The sequence below is a fragment of the Aethalodelphis obliquidens genome, unplaced genomic scaffold (assembly GCF_003676395.1).
Source record: "Aethalodelphis obliquidens isolate GAN/ISIS:26980383/991018 unplaced genomic scaffold, ASM367639v1 scaffold55, whole genome shotgun sequence".
NCBI lineage: Eukaryota > Metazoa > Chordata > Mammalia > Artiodactyla > Delphinidae > Aethalodelphis > Aethalodelphis obliquidens.
The window spans coordinates 11,028,981-11,049,721 of NW_020837999.1; the positions used below are offsets into that span (position 1 = coordinate 11,028,981).

Here is a 20,741-nt window from a genome sequence, read left to right on the forward strand (position 1 = left end):
TGTGTGTGTGTGTGTGTGTGTGTGTGTGTGTGTGTGTGTGTGTGTGTATGTGTGTATGAGAGAGAGAGAGAGAGAGAGAGAATTTTAGTTCACTTGAAAAAAAGAAACTTAGGAGATTTTTATAGAAGACTAATGGAATCTAAAAAATCAGTTCTAGACCTCCAGAGTCTACAAACACCATTATAAATGTTGCTATTCGTGGGATAAAGACCAAATTCCTCATGTTGCTATCTAAGGCCTTTATCAATTTGGATTAAATCTCTTTTCCTTTTTTATCTTTTTCTTTTTTGACTTCTTACTATTCTGTACACATATTCACATTTTTCCCAGAATTATGCCTTGTCTCATTTTATACCTCTGTCCCTATATAATGCCATCTACCTATAGCCTTTAAGGGCCAGTTCATGCTCTCATATCCCCTTGAAGCTTCTGTTCCCCTCTTCAGTTATAATTTGATATTTCTCCTTCTTCGAACTGCTCCTGTGAACTCCTTCTGTATCTGGTACTTGAACATTTCATTTTTTTTGGTAATATTACTTTAATTGTTTGATTTTCATATTCTTTACATCACTAGCCCTCAGGGTCCTTACAGGCAATAGTAACTTAAAAGTTTTTTGCATAATCTTCAAGATCATTGTTGGTATTCCTGAAGCACTTTACTAAGTGAATCAAATGGGATTACAGTATTAGGGGTTTAGTTTCCCTCAGAAATATGTGATTCCTTCCTATAGAATGTAAGCAAAGTAATTTGATATAGAAAATTTGCATTTCTCTAAAAGTAAAATGCCTTAGAAATTTTATATTTTTTGCACCCATTTGTTCTGTATTTTCAGGACTGCTGGGAAAGATTCTGATGGCTATCCGAGATGCAGGTTTTGAAATTTCAGCTATGCAGATGGTAGGTAGTTTGCAATGGGTCATAACTTACTGAGGAACTGTGGTTTTTTTTGAAGTATGCTTGAAAATTTTTTACACTGAATTTTCTCTGTGTACTTGTGAACTCAATGCATTAAAAATAAAAAGATATATTTGTTGAACTTGATAACCTTATAGTAAAAAAATATTTTTGAACTGACTTTACCTATATAATCTCTCACTAAGAGAACTAATATTCTAATGGTACATCTAATTTAAGCTTATAAAGCAGGTTTATGTAATTCCTGGAACTTTAGTTGCAAAATAAATGCAGACTGAAACAATACATTTAGTTCCTCCAAACAAAATATAGAATTAAGCTAAGTAGCTATAATGAATTTTCTGTTGTCTGGATTTGTGACTAAGAAGAGAATCAATTCAGATTTTTCCCAGGACCTTTGCTGGTTTCTGGAGTTTCCCTCAGGATCTTCTTTGGAGTTAGCACATTTCAGCCCCTCTCTTGGCAGTCATACCACTGGATCTCCGGAGCCCACAATCATTCAAAATTGCCCTGCTGGCACATTTTTAGGAAACCCTTCACTGAAGAAACAATATTAATTTCTAGAGTCCTTCTGTATCTTTGTGCTATACTTATCAGTGCATTTGATGATAAATTGGGCACAAATTATTATAGGAATCAAATAATTTACATTTTACAATTGTTTTTTGTTTTTGTTTCATTTTTCCTCTTTTTTTTTGCATTAATAGGGATTTTTTTAATGATTCCATTTTATTTCCACTATCGATTTATTACTTATACCTCTAAAAATTTTTTTAGTGTTGTTTTAGGGTTTAAAATCATCTTTAATTAGTCTGTCTTTACATTTTACAACTTTTGAAGGCCAGAAAGTTTGCATTATTATGACAGTGAAATGCCAGTTTTGGAAAGAATTTTCTTACCAATATAATTTATTTGCTCTTTTTCTGAAAAGGAACTGCTTTTGATTTCTATGAAGTCTTAGGATCACCCAAGATCAGAGGTCAGGACACTAACTGAGGTTCTGCCTATTTTGTATCCCAGATTGGTGGGAACGTTAATAAGCTGAGAAAAGATCAGAAATATCAGCTAGTTTACAGAGTTATCAGGCACAACTTGGAGACTGATGAGGAAGTTAATAATTGAAGAATCTTAGCCAGGACTATAATGAAATTGTTAGCCAAAACGTTCTCAAAGTATTAGCTTGGTGATGTAGTTGCAGGGTTATAGGACCTAAGCCTCCTTAAGTAGTAATCCTTGTGGAAATTTTAGAATTAATCATTGATCTAACTCTAGGCCTACAACCTAGAATAGTGATTGTCCATAGTAGGTGCTCAGTGAAAAAAAAAAATTAAAAAAAAAGAATCAATTGAACTTATGGGGGAGGCATGGTAGTTTAGTGGCAATCGTGTTGTGATTTTTGGAATCAGAAAGCTCTATTTCTGAATCATGTGTCTTCTGCTTTCTAGGTATGTGAACTTGGCCAGATTTTAAGCATTCTTATCTTCAGTTTTCTCAGCTAGGCAATGAGAATATTATTTGCCTCAATGGATTATTTCATGGAATAAATGAAATAACCCTACACAATACTTTGTAGAATTTCCAGTACAAGTTACTAAGTATTTAATAAATTATATTTTCTGTTATTATTTTATGGTATTAGTAATATAAGAATTTGTATGAATATCAAATAATATACTGAAATCAAACAAAATTCCCTCCCTGTAATAGTTATGTTGCCTTTGAAAATAAATCTTCCTAGTTTGAACTATTGTCTTGGTAGACAGAAACTTCTTAGTGATCTTCAATCCTGGCAACAGTAAAGAAGCAAAGTAGGGAGGAAAACAAAATTGGGAAATCTGAGGCTATTTTTTAAAAATTTAAGGTTCTGGTTCTTGAGATGGTAGAACTTAATGAAATTTTATTTCTAAGCTTGAATCCAGCCTGGATAAGAATGACTCATGTAGGTTTACCTTATTAGCATATTCTGACAATTCTTTTTGAAGAGGAGTGGGATTTCCAGATGAATGGTGTCAGTGCTTTATTATGAGACAGACTAGGGATTTTTCTGAATGCTTGGGAGGAAAAGGGTATTATTTCCAGCCCCCTCTACAAAATTTGAAGAACTTTTCTTTAGTAATATTTCTTTAAAAAATTTTTTTAAATTTATTTATTCATTTATTTTTACATCTTTATTGGAGTATAATTGCTTTACAATGTTGTGTTAGTTTCTGCTGTACAACAAAGCAAATCAGCTATATGTATAAATATATCCCCATATCCCCTCCCTCCCACCCTCCCTATCCCACCCCTCTAGGTCGTCACAAAGCATCGAGCTGATCTCCCTGTGCTTCTTATTTGTGCCACTAATCTATCGATAAACAACATTACATTGTATAGATACATAAGTCGTTTCTTTACCAGGAATGAGGTTTTATTCAGCGAGGTAGAGTGTAGTGGTTGAGAGTATGGTCAGTGAGATCAGACTGCTTAAGATGGAATGCCAAGTACTGAAGGCTACATAACCCCTCATCTGTAAATGGGGGCTATTAACATTACTTACCTTGTAGGGTGATTTTTACGATTAACTGAGATGATGTACCTACAGGACCTAGAACAATGCTTGATATATTTAAGTACTCAAATGTTATAAATAATTTTTTATTTTTAATAAACAATAATTTGTTATTGATGATCTGAACTTTAACACTTTTTCTTCAAAGACTGTTTAATTTGTTCAAGGTTTACATTTTAAAGGAAATATATCCAAGAGATCATAAATATTGAGTGCTAAGTGTAGCTCATTCTATTGTGTTGGTTGGCTTATGTTTTTGGTTTTTTTTTAAATATAGTTCAACATGGATCGAGTTAATGTTGAAGAGTTTTATGAAATTTATAAAGGAGTCGTGTCTGAGTATAACGTAAGTATCAAAATAAATGTAAAGCATTGGTACTGAAGACAACTTGTGTATCTCAAATCTTGTAGATCTCAGTATAATTTATAATCATGAAAGTATTGCTTGAAGTATTCATGATTCTGCCAATTGCCAACTGATCATACCAGTGACTGAGGCATTTTTTATCCCTCAGAGCCACTGGGTCAGTTTTAAAAATATGATGCTACTTCATTTATGAAACAAAAATATACAGGAATCAAAAAAACACTTTGCTGAGATATTGACACATTTTGATATTATCTATGAACATTATAAAATTCTCAGGGTGGAAGACTGTCCAAAATGCTTTAAAAAGTTGAGAGCAAATAGTTCTTAATGTAACTTCATAGCGGTAGTTAGTGTCTACTTAATGCTACAAATGCAGATAGAATCATCTGACAATGGGATAGAGACTGAAGAAATGGTTAGACTTAAAGGGAGTTGTTTAGAGGGCAGTGAAATTCATTCTTGAAAACAAGACTATATTCAGATAAACTGAATGTTGTTTCTTAAAATAATACATGATAGATATTTAATCAAAGTTAGTTTCTTTCGCCTTTTATCAAATTAGATACGTTTGTGCTGGTGGCCTGCCTCATCCCCCACATTATTTTATAGAGAATTTTGGCTTTTTTTTTTGCATAAAGTTCACTATTCCTGACAATGAAACTAGATTCCCTTCTCCTCACTTCTCTATGCCCTTTCCTTTCAACCTACTTTAAGAAATGACCTGAGCCTTTGTCTTATTTAGCCCTACATAGTAAAGACCAATAATGAGATATTATATTTTGCATTCAGCATACTGGTAGTGATCCACCCTTCTTTAGAGGAACCAGTGTTCTTTTGCTGTAGGTTATCGAACTTTAATCTTGTTAGCTTCCTGATTTTAGAGTTATGCTCTTTCTTTTCTTAAATGGAAGAAATTTTAAAATGTGTTCTTATTTTTTTATTAATTTATTTTTAAATTTTTAAAATTTTCATTTTATATTGGAGTATAGTTGATTTACAATGTGGTGTCAGTTTCAGGTATACAGCAAAGTGATTCAGTTATACATATACATATATCTATTCTTGTCCAGATTCTTTTCCCATTCAGGTTATTACAGGATATTGAGTAGAGTTCCCTGAGCTATAAAATAAGTCCTTGTTGGTTATCTATTTTATATATTGTAGTGTGTGTATATGTTAATCCCAAATTCCTAATTTATCTCTCCCCCCACCCCCGTTTCCCTTTCGGTAACAGTAATTGTGTTTTCTAAATCTGTGAGTCTGTTTCTGTTTTGTAAGGAAGTTCATTTGTATCATTTTTTTAGATTCCACATATAAGTGATATCATACGATGTTTGTCTTTTTCTGTCTGACTATGCTACAATTTTTGATGACAATTTGTATGCTTTCAATTAAATTTATTACCTCATCTCAAATTCTTAGGGCTTATGAATTTAGCTATTACCTATTATTTTTATTTTTTTTAACATCTCTGTTGGAGTATAATTGCTTTACAATGGTGTGTTAGTTTCTGCTGTATAACAAAGTGAATCAGCTATACGTATACATATATCCCCATATCACCTCCCTCTTGAGTCTCCCTCCCACCCTCCCTAGCCAACGACTCTAGGTGGACACAAAGCCCAAGCTGATCTCCCTGTGCTATGCGGCTGCTTTCCACTAGCTATCTATTTTACATTTGGTAGTGTATCTATGTCCATGCCACTTTCTAACTTCGTCCCAGCTTACACTTCCCCCTCCCTGTGTCTTCAAGTCCATTCTCTACATCTATGTCTTTATTCCTGTCCTGCCCCTAGGTTCTTCAGAACCTTTTTTTTTTTTAAGATTGTATATATATGTGTTATCATATGGTATTTGTTTTTCTCTTTCTGACTGACTTAACTCTATATGACAGTCTCTAGGTCCATCCACCTCACTACAAATAACTCAATTTCGTTTCTTTTTATGGCTGAGTAATACTCCATTGCATATATGTGCCACATCTTCTTTATCCATTCATCTGTCAATGGACACTTAGGTTGCTTCCATGTCCTGGCTATTGTAAATAGAGCTGCAGTGAACACTGTGGTACATGACTCTTTTTAAATTATGGTTTTCTCAGGGTATATGCCCAGTAGTGGGATTGCTGGGTCGTATGGTAGTTCTATTTTTAGGTTTTTAAGAACTATACTGTTCTCCATAGTGGCTGTATCAATTTACATTCCCACCAACAGTGCAAGAGAGTTCACTTTTCTCCACATCCTCTCCAGCATTTATTGTTGTAAATTTTTTGATGATGGCCATTCTGACTGGTGTGAGGTAATAGCTCACTGTAGTTTTGATTTGCATTTCTCTAATGATTAGTGATGTTGAGCATCCTTTCATGTGTTTGTTGGCAGTCTGTATATCTTCTGCCCATTTTTGGATTGGGTTGTTTGTTTTTTTGATGTTGAGCTGCATGAGCTGCTTGTAAATTTTGGAGATTAATCCTTTGTCATTGCTTCATTTGCAAATATTTTCTCCCATTCTGAGGGTTGTCTTTTTGTCTTGTTTATGATGTCCTTTGCTGTGCAAAAGCTTATAGGGTTCATTAGGTCCCATTTGTTTAGTTTTGTTTTTATTTCCATTTCTCTAGGGGGTAGGTCAAAAAGAATCTTGCTGTGATTTATGTCAAAGAGTGTTCTGCCTATGTTTTCCTCTAAGAGTTTTACAGTATCTGGCCTTACATTTAGGGCTTTAAGCCATTTTGAGTTTATTTTTGTGTATGGTGTTAGGGAGTGTTCTAATTTCATTCTTTTACATGTAGCTGTCCAGTTTTCCCAGCACCAATTATTGGAGAGGCTGTCTTTTCTCCATTGTATATTCTTGCCTCCTTTATCAAAAATAAGTGACCATATGTGTGTGGGTTTATCTCTGGGCTTTCTATCCTGTTCCATTGATATATATTTCTGTCTTTGTGCCAGTACCATACTTTCTTGATTAGTGTAGGTTTGTAGTATAGTCTGAAGTCAGGGAGCCTGATTCCTCCAGCTCTGCTTTTCTTTCTCAAAATTGCTTTGTCTATTCAGGGTCTTTTGTGTTTCCATACAAATAGTGAAATTTTTTGTTATAGTTCTGTGAAAGATGCCATTGGTAGTTTGATAGGAATTGCAATTGAATCTGTAGATTGCTTTGGGTAGTATAGTCATTTTCACAATGTTGATTCTTCCAATCCAAGAACATGGTATATCTCTGCATCTGTTTGTATCATCTTTAATTTCTTTCATCAGTGTCTTATAGTTTTCTGCATACAGATCTTCTGTCTTCTTAGGTAGGTTTATTCCTAGATATTTTATTCTTTTTGTTGTAGTGGTAAATGGGAATGTTTCCTTATTTCTCTTTCAGATTTTTCATCATTAGTGTATAGGAATGCCAGAGATTTCTGTGCATTAATCTTGTATCCTGCTACTTTACCAGATTCATTGATTAGCTCTAGTAGTTTTCTGGTAGCATCTTTAGGATTCTCTATGTATAGTATCATGTCATCTGCAAACAGTGACAGTTTTACTTCTTCTTTTCCGATTTGGATTCCTTTTACTTATTTTTCTTCTCTGATTGCTGTGGCTAAAACTTCCAAAACTATGTAGAATAATAGTGGTGAGAGTGGGCAACCTTGTTGTTCCTGATCTTAGTGGAAATGGTTTCAGTTTTTCACCATTGAGAACGATGTTGGCTGTGGGTTTGTCATATATGGCCTTTAGTATGTTGAGGTAGGTTCCCTCTATGCCTACTTTCTGGAGAGTTTTTATCATAAATGGGTTGAATTTTGTCAAAAGCTTTTTCTGCGTCTATTGAGATGATCATATGGTTTTTCTCCTTCAATTTGTTAATACAGTTTATCACATTGATTGATTTGCATATATTGAAGAATCCTTGCTTTCCTGGGGTAAACCCCACTTGATCATGGTGTATGATCCTTTCAATATGCTGTTGGTTTCTGTTTGCTAGTATTTTGTTGAGGATTTTTGCATGTGTGTTCATTAGTGATATTGGCCTGTAGTTTTCTTGTTTGTGACATCTTTGTCTGATTTTCGTATCAGGGTGATGGTGGCCTTATAGAATGAGTTTGGGGGTGTTCCTCCCTCTGTTATATTTTGGAAGAGTTTGAGAAGGATAGGTGTTAGCTCTTGTGTAAATGTTAGAATTCGCTTGTGAAGCCATCTGGTCCTGGGCTTTTGTTTGTTGGAAGATTTTTAATTTCAATTTCAGTGCTTGAGATTGGTCTGTTTATATTTTCTGTTTCTTCTTGGTTCAGTCTTGGAAGGTTATACTTTTCTAAGAATTTGTCCATTTCTTCCAGGTTTTCCATTTTATTGGTATATAGTTGTTTTCAGTAATCTCTCATGATCCTTTGTATTTCTGCAGTGTCAGTTGTTACTTCTCTTTTTTCATTTCTAATTCTATTGATTTGAGTCTTCTCCCTTTTTTCTTGATGAGTCTTGCTAATGGTTTATCAATTTTGTTTATCTTCTCAAAGAACCAGTTTTACGTTTTATTGATCCTTGCTATTGTTTCCTTCATTTCTTTTTCATTTATTTCTGGTCTGATCTTTATCAGTTCTTTCCTTCTGCTAGCTTTGGGTTTTTTTTGTTCTTCTTTCTCTAATTGCTTAAGGTGTAAAGTTAGGTTGTTTATTTGAGGTTTTTCTTTTTCCTCGAGGTAGGATTGTGTTGCTATAAACTTCCCTCTTAGAACTGCTTTTGCTGCTTCACATAGGTTTTGGGTCATCGTGTTTTCATTGTCATATTTTTCTAGGTGTTTTTTGATTTCCTCTTTGATTTCTTCGTGATCTCTTGGTTATTTAATAGCGTATTGTTTAGCCTCCATCTGTTTGTATTCTTTACATATTTTTTCCTGTAATTGATATCTTCTTTCATAGTGTTGTGGTTAGAAAAGATACTTGATACGATTTCAATTTTCTTAAATTTACCAAGTCTTGATGTGTGACCCAAGATACGATCTATCCTGGAGAACATTCCATGAGCACTTGAGAAGAAAGTGTATTCTGTTGTTTTTGGATGGAATGTTCTATAAATATCAATTAAGTCCATCTTGTTTAATGTGTCTTTTAAAGCTTGTGTTTCCTTATTTATTTTCATCTTGGATGATCTGTCCATGGTGAAAGTGGGGTGTTAAAGTCCTCTACTATTATTTTGTTATTGTTGATTTCCCCTTTTATGGCTGTTAGCATTTGCCCTATATATTGAGGTGCTCCTATATTGGGTGTATAAATAGTTACAATTGTTATATCTTCTTCTTAGATTGATCCCTTGATCATTATGTAGTGTCCTTCTTTGTCTCTTGTAATGTTCTTTATTTTAAAGTCTATTTTGTCTGATATGAGAATTGCTACTCCAGCTTTCTTTTGATTACCATTTGAATGGAATATCTTTTTCCATCCCCTCACTTTCAGTCTGTATGTGTCCCTAGGTCTGAAGTGGGTCTCTTGTAGACAGCCTAGATACAGGTTTTGTTTTTGTATGCTTTCAGCTTTCTGTGTCTTTTGGTTGGAGTATTTAATCCGTTTACATTTAAGGTAATTATCGATATGTATGTTCCTATTACCGTTTTCTTAATTGTTTTGGGTTTGTTATTGTAGGTCTTTTCCTTCTCTTGTGTTTCCTGCCTATAGAAGTTCCTTTAGCATTGGTTGTAAAGCTGGTTTGGTGGTGCTGAATTCTCTTAACTTTTGCTTGTCTGTAAAGGTTTTAATTTCCCCATTGAATCTGAATGTGGTCCTTGCTGGGTAGAGTAATCTTTTTTTTTTAACATCTTTTTTGGGGTATAATTGCTTTACAATGGTGTGTTAGTTTCTGCTTTATAACCAAGTGAATCAGCCATACATATACATATATCCCCATATCTCCTCACTGTTGCATCTCCCTCCCTCCTGGGTAGAGTTATCTTGGTTGTAGGTTTGTCCCTTTCATCACTTTAAATATGTCCTGCCACACCCATCTGGCTTCCAGAGTTTCTGCTGAAAGATTAGCTGTTAACCTTATGGGGATTTCCTTGTATGTTATTTTTGCTTTTCTCTTGCTGCTTTTAATATTTTTCCTTTGTATCTAATTTTTGATAGCTTTATAAATATGTGTCTTGGTGTGTTTCTCCTTGGATTTATCTTGTATGGGACTCTCTGTGCTTCCTGGACTTGATTGACTACTTCCTTTCCCATATTAGGGAATTTTTCAACTATAATCTATTCAAATATTCTCTCAGTCCTTTTTCTCTTCTTCTTCTGGGACCCCTATAATTTGAATTTTGGGGCATTTAATGTTGTCCCAGAGGTCTCTGAGAATGTCCTCAATTCTTTTCATTCTTTTTTCTTTATTCTGCTCTGTGGTAGTTATTTCCACTATTTTATCTTCCAGGTCACTTATCCATTTTCTGCCTCAGTTATTCTGCTTTTGATTCCTTGTAGAGAATTTTTAATTTCATTTATTTCGTTGTTCATCATTGTTTGCTGTTTAGTTCTTCTAGGTCCTTGTTTAACGTTTCTTGTATTTTCTCCATTCTATTTCCATGATTTTTATCATCTTAACTATAATTACTCTGAATTCTTTTTCTGGTAGACTGCCTATTTCATCTTCATTTGTTTGGTCTGGTGGGTTTTTACCTTACTCCTTCATCTGCTATGTGTTTCTCTATCTTCTCATTTTGTTTATCTTACTGTGTTTGGGGTCTCCTTTTTGCAGGCTGCAGGTTTGTAGTTCCCGTTGTTTTTGGTGTCTGCCCCTAGTGGCTAAGGTTTGTTCAGTGAGTTGTGTAGGCTTACTCGTGCAGGGGACTGCTGCCTGTGTTCTGGTGGATGAGGCTGGATCTTGCCTTTCTGATGGGAGGGACCACATCTGGTGGTGTGGTTTGGGGTGTCTATGAGCTTATTATGATTTTAGGCAGCCTATCTGCTAATGTGTGGGGTTGTGTTCCTGTCTTGCTAGTTGTTTGGCATGGGCATCCTGGTCGTAGAGTGGAGCTGGTAATTGAGTGGAGCTGGGTCTTAGTGTTGAAACAGAGATCTCTGGGAGAGCTCTCGCCGATTGATATTATGTGGAGCTGGGAGGTCCTTGGGGGACCAGTGTCCTGAAGTCAGCCTCCCACCTCAGAGGCTCAGGCCTGACACCCAACCAGAGCACCAAGACCCTGTCAACCAGATGTCTCAGAAGAAAAGGGAGGAAAAATAAAAGAAAGAAAAACTAAATAAATAAAATAAAATAATTAAAAATATATTATTAAAATACAAATATTAAAATGTTATAAAAATCCAAAAGAAAGAAGAGAGCAACCAAACCAACAACCTAATCCACCAATGATAACAAGCGCTAAAAACATACTAAAACAAGAAAGAACAAGAAAAAAACGGACAGAATCCTAGGACAAATGGTAAAAGCAAACCTATACGGACAAAATCACACAAGAAGCATACACACACACACTCCCAAAAAGAGAAGAAAGGAGGGAAAAAAAGAAAAAATATATATATAATAGGAAGAGAGCAACCAAATCAATAAACAAATCTACCAGTGATAATAAGCTCTAAGTACTAAACTACGATAAACATAAAACCAGAAACAAATTGATGCAGAAAGCAACCCCCAAGTCTACAGTTATTCCCAAAGTCTACTGCCGCAGTTTTGGGATGATCCATTGCCTATTCAGGTATTCCAGAGGCGCAGGGTACATCAAGTTGATTGCGGAGATTTAATCTGTTGCTCTTGAGGCTGCTGGGAGAGATTTCCCTTTCTCTTCTTTGTTTGCACAGCTCCTGGGGTTCAGCTTTGGATTTGGCCCCGCCTCTGCGTGTAGGTCGCCCTCTGGCATCTGTCCTTCACCCAGACAGGATGGGGTTAAAGGAGTGGCTGATTAGGGGGTTCTGGCTCACTCAGGCCAGGGGCAGGGACGGGTACAGAATGCAGGGCGAGCCTGCAGCGGAGGAGGCTGGCGTGACGTTTCACCAGCCTGAGGTGCACCATGTGTTTTCCCGGGAAAGTTGTCCCTGGATCACGGGACCCTGGCAGTGGTGGGTTGCACAGGCTCCTGGGAGAGGAGGTGTGGATAGTGACTTGTGCCTGCACACAGGCTTCTTGGTGGCTGCAGCAGCAGCCTTAGCATTTCATGCCCACCTCTGCTGTCTGTGCTGATAGCTGTGGTTCTCACCCTTCTCTGGAGCTCATTTAGGCAGTGATCTGAATCCCCTCTCCTCGTGCACCCCGAAACATTTGTCTCTTGCCTCTTAAGCAGTTCCAGACTTTTTCTGGACTCCCTCCCTGCTAGCTGTGGTGAACACACGCCCTTCGGGCTGTGTTCACGCAGCCAACCCCAGTCCTCTCCCTGGGATCTGACCTCTGAAGCTGGAGCCTCATCTCCCAGCCTCCAGCCCCCGCAGCAGGTGAGCAGACAAGCCTCTCAGGCTGTTGAATGCTGGTCGGCACCGATCCTCTGTGTGGGAATCTCTCTGCTTCGCCCTCTGCACCCCTGTTGCTGCGCCGTCCTTTGTGGCTCCGAAGCTTCTCCCCAGCTCACCCCCTATCTCCACCAGTGAAGGGGCTTCCTAGTGTGTGGAAGCTTTTCCTCCTTCACAGCTCCGTCCCAGGGGTGCAGGTCCTGTCCCTATTCTTTTGTCTCTGCTTTTTCTTTTGCCCTACCCAGGTGCGAGTTTCTTGCCTTTTGGGAAATCTGAGGTCTTCTGCCAGTGTTCAGTAGTTGCTCTGTAGGAGTTGTTCCACGTGGAGATTTTTTTTTGAAGTATTTTGCAGGGAGGATGGTGATCTCCACGTCTTACTCCTCCGCCATCTTGAAGGTCTCCTCCACCGTTCTTATCTTAACATCATTTATTCAACCAGTGAGAGATGTTTTCCATTTCTTAAATCTTCCCTTTTTACATTTTCCTTCTTTTGTGTGTTTGATTGGCTTTTTAAAAAATATGGTTAGAAGCAACTACCTTTATTAATGCACATTATATTATAGTTTTATTGTACATAAGATGAACAGACTCGTGGAGGCATATCTTACAGTAGCCTTGATCCTGAGTTACATTCTCATACAACATCAGGTAGTATTGAATTTGGTAGCAAGTAGTAGTTGAGGACATTAATGTTTTATGTACATATCTGAGGTAGGCCATATTTCCCTTTGGTAAAAAACTTTTTTTTTAAAAAAAAGCCTCATCTTTTTCTTTTATTTTTTATTGAGATAACATTGGTTTATAACATTATATGTTTCATGTGTACAACATTATATTTCTGTGCTATACTGTGCTTTGAAAATACCATACATGCAATTTTTTAATATACTATCCATTTACTCTTAGAATTTTTTGATCTTGGGATTCTGGAGATAAAGATAAAAACATCACTGAGTGTATTTGTCATTTCCCCTGAGAAATCAGGAATTTGAATGGCAATAGCAATATTATACTTTAATGTCAGGACAGCCCAGAATGATTGACATTGATGTACTTTCTTCGGTTTAATCTTCTCAGTAAGATATTGTCTATAATTACTATTTAAATCTTGTAATATTAATAAAAGAACCTACTTAGGAGAAGGAACAGAGGAGGGACTGTTTGGAAGGGGAAAAACTTCCAAATTTTTAGGAAAAACTTCCTAATTATTTCAGAGTAATTATTAGTCTTGTGAGTAATTTTTAGTAATGGTTATGATTTTTATTCAGCTTAAATGGCTTATTCCGCTGAAAACAAGTATTTCAGATTATTGGTTTGTAGCAGTATCTTAATGGGAGAATGCACTATATATATGAACCAGAATATATCAATATCCAGGTATCTTTGAGATGTTACTGCATTTATATGATATAAAATTTTATTTATGCTAAGAAATGTTGTTTCCTTGAACATTTTCCCCAAAGAGAAAGAGTGTTTTTATCCCAGTAATATTTTATTGAAGTAAATATATTCTTATGAATGGTATATAGCCTCTGATTCTTTTAAAGTTTTTTTCCCATTTCATGATTCTGACTATTTCATTCAAAGGAAGTTGTATGATGGTCTGTATTCATATACTAGAAATGCATATGATTGTGATATCTTACATTGGGTAGTTTGGGATAGCAAGAATCAGATAGCAAATCCTGGGTCTCATTTGCTATTGTGATTGTTGTATTTCCTCTTGGGTCTCTTATTTTTTATGACAGTTAATATTTAGGACTCAAGTTTTAAGTTCAAGGAAGAGGTAAGTTTTTAAATGCTCATACTGGATGTCTCTTAATTTTATGAGATTTATTTAATTCTATAAAGTAGGCCATGTAAAAATAATCTTAAGAGGCAACATAGTCTAAAGAAACAAAAACAGGTGATCTGATTCTTACTCTGACTTTTAGTACAGCACTTCACCCTCTTTGTCTTCAGATTCTTACTTATAAAAGAAATAAGATATATAAGGTCATATTAGTGGTTTCATCCATTTTATTGTTTTGAACTTAAAGATGTAAGGGTGTGAAATGTAGAATATGTAGTGTGAAATAGTACAACATCACTGACACTGTTGTACCAGATATTTTTTAATAATTCTACTCTAGTTCTAGGTTTTCCCATGTTACTTGCTTCAAACTGTAAAATTTTCCTGTTTCCCAAAATTCATTGCAACAGCTTACAGCTTCCTGACCTCAGTTTCCTTTGTTGTTGTTTTTTTTTGGCTATGGAGTCAGATGCAAAGTTCAAATCCCAAACACACCCACCAGCTGTGTGACCATGGAAGTTATTTACCTTCTTTAAGCCTTAGTTTACCCATATATAAAATAGAAACAACACTATTACTTTATGAAGTTATTGTGATTAAATGAAATAAACCATGTAAAGCAGTCTCACATACTGAGACTATTGCTTTAGTAAATATTAGCTATTTTTATTATTACTACTATTATTGTTATTACTGTAGCTGAGAATCTTTATAGTAGATTCTGTGTTGATCATTTACAGTTAAATTTGCTGTTTCAGCATTTGCAGTCATTAAAAGGTAATAATTCCTATCTTATAGAGTTATCATGATCCAATTATTTACCACACATGTATTGAGTATCTCCTGTGGGCCGTACAATGTGTTGGCTACCAGGGAGACAGAAATGAACAAAAAAAGCACACTACCTGCATTCATGGAGCTTATGTCCTGGTGAGGAGAGATATTAAATCAGACATCCCACTGCAACTGCTTAAGGATGGTAGTCAAAGGGCTATTAAGGAAGGAAACAAGTGCTTTTTTGTTCGACAGTGTTTTGCTTAAGTAAAAACCTAGATGACTTGAGAATTCTGTTAATTCTTTTAATTAATTAATTCTCTTAATCTGTTAACAGCATTCTCAAGTCCATTTTTTAAGGAACACTTTTTGCTATTGATGGAGTCCTTTTCTTTGCATTTTGTGCAGCCCTCTATGTTTATCATTTTACTGGTATTTGTTATTAATACTGAAAGAGAGACAGGTGAAAGAAAGGTGGACAAAAGTTACACTTCTGTTTTTGGATAACATGCTCATGTCTTCTTCTACCCCTACTGACAACTTGGCTCTTGACATTTATGTGTAGGCAGTACTTCAATTTCATTAGACAGAAAATCCTACTCAACATAATTATCCATAAAAATCAATTTCCTATGACCTTTGTGAAATAGTAAAGTGACTTCAGGGGCATACATCTAGGGATTCTAATGAGTAGGGTTCTGTGTACCATATTAATTATGAAGTTCTCTCCCTCCTTTAACTTCTGGCATTTCTAGTAGGCATGATGACTGAGTTTGGATTAATATTTAAATATTCTGTAATAAATTGCCTTTATTTTACTTTGGCATTATGTATCATAAACCTTCAAAAGTCATTACAATGGTTTACATGGCCCTCCATGATCTGGCCTCGTCTCTTAACTGCTTTCCTCTGGTCTCACTCAGATCCTGATACCATGGCTCCTTTACTGATCTTCATATACCCCAACTGTACTTTTTCCTCCAGGCTTTATATGTATTTTCACTTCTGCCTGAAGTGTTCCATTCATTGAATGTTTCAGACACTGTGAGAGGCACTTTTCTTTGACCATGTTTTTCATTAAACCACTTCACATATAGAGTTAAGAACCCTAAAAGAGTATACTTCCATTTCTTCTCTCCTATTCTACATGCTGTTGTCATACATTTTACATCTATATATGTTATAAACTCTGCAATACATTTTTAATATTTTTGCTTTAAATAATCAATTACATTTTTTTCTTTTTTAGTTGCTGTGAAATATGTTTTATATTTACCCACATGTTTACCATTGTTTTGTATAGATCCATATTTTTGTCTGGCATTATTTTTCTTCTGTCTGAAGTACTTCCTTTAACATTTTCTGTGGTATGTGGCTGGTGGTGGTGAATTCTCTCAGATTTTGTTTGTCTGAAAAAGTCTTTTTTTAATTGAAAGATCAGTGATTTACAATATTATATTAGTTTCAGGTGTACAACACAGTGATTCAATATTTTTATAGATTATATTCCATTTAAAGTTATTAAAAATAATGGCTATATTTCCCTGACAATATATCCTTGTTGCTTATTTTATGTATGCCAGTTTGTATGTCTTAATCCCATACCCCTGACTTGCCCCTACTCCTTTCCCTCTCCGTACTGGTAACCATTAGTTTGTTCTCTACATCTGTGAGTCTGTTTCTCTTTTGTTATATACATGTGTTTGTTTTATTTTTAAGATTCTGCATATGAATGATAACATATAGAGTATTTGTCTTTCTGTGACTTACTTCACTAAGCCTCTAGGTCCATGCACATTGTTGCCAATGGCAGAATTTCATTCTTTTTTATGACTGGGTAGTATTCCATTGTATGTATATATACCACATCTTATCCATTCATCTGTTGTTGGATACTTAGATTGCTTCCATATCTTGGCTCTTGTAAATAATGCTGCTATTGGAATGCATGTATGGTTTTGAATTAGTGTTTCCATTTTCTTCAGATATATACCCAGCAGTGGAATTGCTGGATCATATGGTAGTTCTATTCTTAGTTTTTTGAGGGACTTCCGTACTGTTTTCCATAGTGGCTGCACTAATTTACATTCCCACTGAGAGTGTACTTGGGTTCCCTTTTCTCCACATCCTCACCAGTGTTTGTTGTTTGTAGACTTTTTGATAATAGCTATTTTAGCAGATGTAAGGTGATATCTCATTGTGGTTTTGATTTGCATTTCTCTGATGATTAGCAGTGTTGAGCATCTTTTCATGTGCCTGTTGCCCATCTGTAGGTCTTCTTTGGAAAAATGTCTATTCAGTTCTTTAATCGAGTTGTTTGTTTTTTTGATATTGAATTGTATGAGCTTTTTATTTATGTTTTGATATTAACCCCTTATCAGTCATAGCATTTGCAAATATTTTCTCCCATTTAGTAGGTTGTCTTTTCATTTGTCAATGGTTTCCTTTGCTGTATAAAAACTTTTAAGTTTAATAGGTCCAGTATATTTATTTTTGCTTTTATTTCTTTCGCCATAGGAGACAGATCCAAAAAAAATATTGCTAGGATTTATGTTAAAGTGTTCTGCCTATGTTTTCTTCTAGAAATTTTTGGTTTCAGGTCTTACACTTAGGCCTTTATTTTGAGTATATTTTTGTATATGGTATGAGGAAATGTTCTCATTTCACTCTTTTACATGTGGCTGTACAGTTTTCCCAGCACCACTTGTTAAAGGGACTGTCTTTTCTCCATTGTATATTCTTGCCTCCTTTGTTGTGGAGTGACCATAAGTGTGTGGGTTTATTCTGGGCTCTCTATTCTGTTCCCTTGATCTATGTGTCTGTTTTTGTGTCAGTACCATGTTATTTTGACTACCGTAGCTTTGTTGTATAGTCTGAAGTTAGGGAGCATGATACCTCCAGCTTTGTTCTTTTTTTCCTGAAGATTGCTTTGGCAATTCAGGGTCCTTTGTGGTTCCATATAAATTTTAGGATTATTTGTTTGAATTCTGTGCAAAATTTTTTGGCTATTTTGAAAGGGATTGCATTAAATCTATAGATTGCTTTGGGTAATATAGCCATTTTAATAATATTAATTTCTGCAGTCTTTCTATTTCTTTGTATTGTCTTTAATTTCCTTCAGCAGTGTTTTATGGTTTTCATAGTATAGGTCTTTCACTTCCAAGACAAGGATGCCCACTCTCCCAACTTTTATTTAACATAGTATTAGAAGTCCTAGTCACAGTAATCAGACAAGAAAAGGAAATACAAGGCATCCACATTGGAAGGGAAGAAATAAAACTGTCATGATTTGCAGATGATATGGTACTATATAGAGAAAATTCTAAAGTCTCCACGAAAAAAAACTATTAGAATTAATAAGTGAATTCAGTAAAGTTGCAGGATATAAGATTAATATATAGAAATGTGTTGCTTTTCTATACGCCAATAATGAACTATCAGAAAGAGAAAGCAAGAAAACAATCACCATTTAAAGTTGCATCAAATTGGCTTCCCTGGTGGCGCAGTGGTTGAGAATCTGCCTGCTAATGCAGGGGACACGGGTTCGAGCCCTGGTCTGGAGGAACCACATGCCGTGGGGCAACTAGGCCTGTGAGCCACAACTACTGAGCCTGCGCGTCTGGAGCCTGTGCTCCGCAAAAAGAGAGGCCACGATAGTGAGAGGCCCACGCACCACGATGAAGAGTGGCCCCCACTTGCCACAACTAGAGAAATCCCTCGCACAGAAACGAAGACCCAACACAGCAAAAATAAATAAATTAATTAATAAACTCCTACCCCCAACATAAAAAAAAATAATAAAAAAATAAAGTTGCATCAAAAAGAATAAAATACCTAGGAATAAACTTAACCAAGGAGGTTAAAGACCTATACTCTGAAAAAGTCTTTATTTTTCATTCATTTTGGAAAATATTTTCCAAATGTTTTCTCAACCAGGTATAGAATTCTAGATAGGTTGTTGTTATTGTTTTTATCCTTATCTTTGTTCTACTGTTATATTTCTTTTTTTGGATGTTTCTAAGGTTTTTGTTTTTACTGTTTATCACTGGGTTGTTTTATTTGTTGTTGTTGTTTTATAGCCAATTTGATTATGATGTGCCCTACTTTATTTTTCTTTCCATTTATTCTCCTTTGATTTTGGATATGTGGATATGGATATGTTGGATATGTGAGTTTGTGGGTTTCATCAAATTTGAACTCTTTTTAGCAATTAATTCTTGAAATATATTTCTGTTCATCACCCTTTCTTCTTTTGGGGCTCCAATTACATAGCTTGTCATTGTCCCACAAGTCTTTTTTTTTTAGTTTTTAAATTTTTCTTTCTTTCTCTCCATGCTTGCTTTTTATAGTTTCTATTGCATGCCTTCAAATTCATTGATCTTCCACAAAATCTTATCCTGTTTATCCCATAAAGTGTATTAAGTTCAGATGTAATTTTCATCTCTAGAAGTTCTATTGGGATCTTTTTAATATCTTCTGTTTTCTGTGCATTATGTCCATGTTTCCTTCTATATTTTGAGCATATAGAACCTATTTATAGTGACTGTTTTAAAATTCTTCTGTAATTACATCCATCATTTCTGTCATTGCTGGGTCTATTTATTTCCTTCTGGTGATGGTTCATATTTTCTTACTTCTTTGCATGCTTGGTAGTTTTTACTATATGCTGATGTTGTGAAACTTACAGTGTTACATGGTATTTTTATATTCCTTTGAAGAATGTTTAACTTTGTTCTGGCACTCAGTCAAGTTACTTGGGATCAGTTGGACCCTTCTGAGACTTGCTTTTAAGCTTTTATAGGATAGGTATAGAGCATTCCATATCTAAAGCAAGTTTAGGCCAATTACTATGATGCAGTACCATTCTGAGGACTCTGCCTGATGCCCTGTGTATCATATGAGGGCTTTCCACTCTGGCTGTTAGAAGCACAAACTCTTCTCAGCCTTGTGCTATCTTTGTGAATTGTTTCATTTTCTGCTTTCTGGTAGTTCTTTTTTCAGCCTTGGGTAGTATGCTTTATACATACACAGACTCTTAGTCAAAGACTCAAGTGAACTTCTCTGCAAATCCCTGTAGCTTACTCTCCTGTAGCTCTCCCACCTCCTGTAGTATTCTGTCCTGCAAATTCTAGCCTCATTGGTCTCCCTAAACTCCAGTCTTTGTCTCTTCTACTCAGTGAGAATGTTGGGCCCTTTTGTGTTTGCTCTACCTATCCCACTGTCTGGAAGCCTTCAGGCAGTAAGATGGGGCTGTTATATAGCTTTTGTTTTCCTCCTCTAGGGGATCATAGTACTGTGCTCTTTGTCATCCAGTGTCTGAAAACTGTTGTTTTATATATATATTTTTTTAGTTTCTACATGTTTAATGTGAGAGAATAAATCTGGTGCCTGTTTTTCCTTATTGCTGGAACTCATTATGATTTTTATAAGTTTCTTTGTGGTAAACACTTTGGAATTTATATCTTTAGAAGTGTTCGTTTGACAGTACTGTGTTCAAGGGGAGAGAGCCTTTTAAAAGGAAGATGTACTAGAAGCTAATTTCAAATAGTGAACATGTCAAGTGGTAAAGCATTAAACTAAAAGTGGTTGTGGTAGGAATGGAGAAAAGGGGACATATCTAAAATACATTTTTGCAGGAAAAATGGACAAAATGTGGGAACTGCTTGTCATAGAGGGTACAGGTAGAGAAGATGTCAAACATAACTCTAACATTTTGAGTTCAGTAGAATAGTGGTACAATTAAAAGAGGAGGAGTAAAAGATTATTAAATTCTACTTGTTTGTTAATATTATTTTATATTACATATTATAGGAAATGGTGACAGAAATGTATTCTGGCCCTTGTGTAGCAATGGAGATTCAACAGACTAATCCTACAGTGACATTTCGAGAATTCTGTGGACCTGCTGATCCTGTAAGT

The 20,741-nt window shown here is 35.4% G+C and overlaps 1 protein-coding gene across 2 annotated transcripts in view; it reads left to right on the plus strand.

Moving 5' to 3' along the window:
• NME7 (NME/NM23 family member 7) overlaps nucleotides 1–20,741 on the plus strand; it is a 261,651-nt gene that overhangs the window by 104,679 nt on the left and 136,231 nt on the right. For both annotated transcript variants that reach the window (XM_027086385.1, XM_027086386.1), the window contains 3 exons: nucleotides 834–898; nucleotides 3,745–3,813; nucleotides 20,634–20,735. In XM_027086385.1, the coding sequence (XP_026942186.1) occupies nucleotides 834–898; nucleotides 3,745–3,813; nucleotides 20,634–20,735 (236 nt within the window). The remainder of the gene's footprint in view (nucleotides 1–833; nucleotides 899–3,744; nucleotides 3,814–20,633; nucleotides 20,736–20,741) is intronic.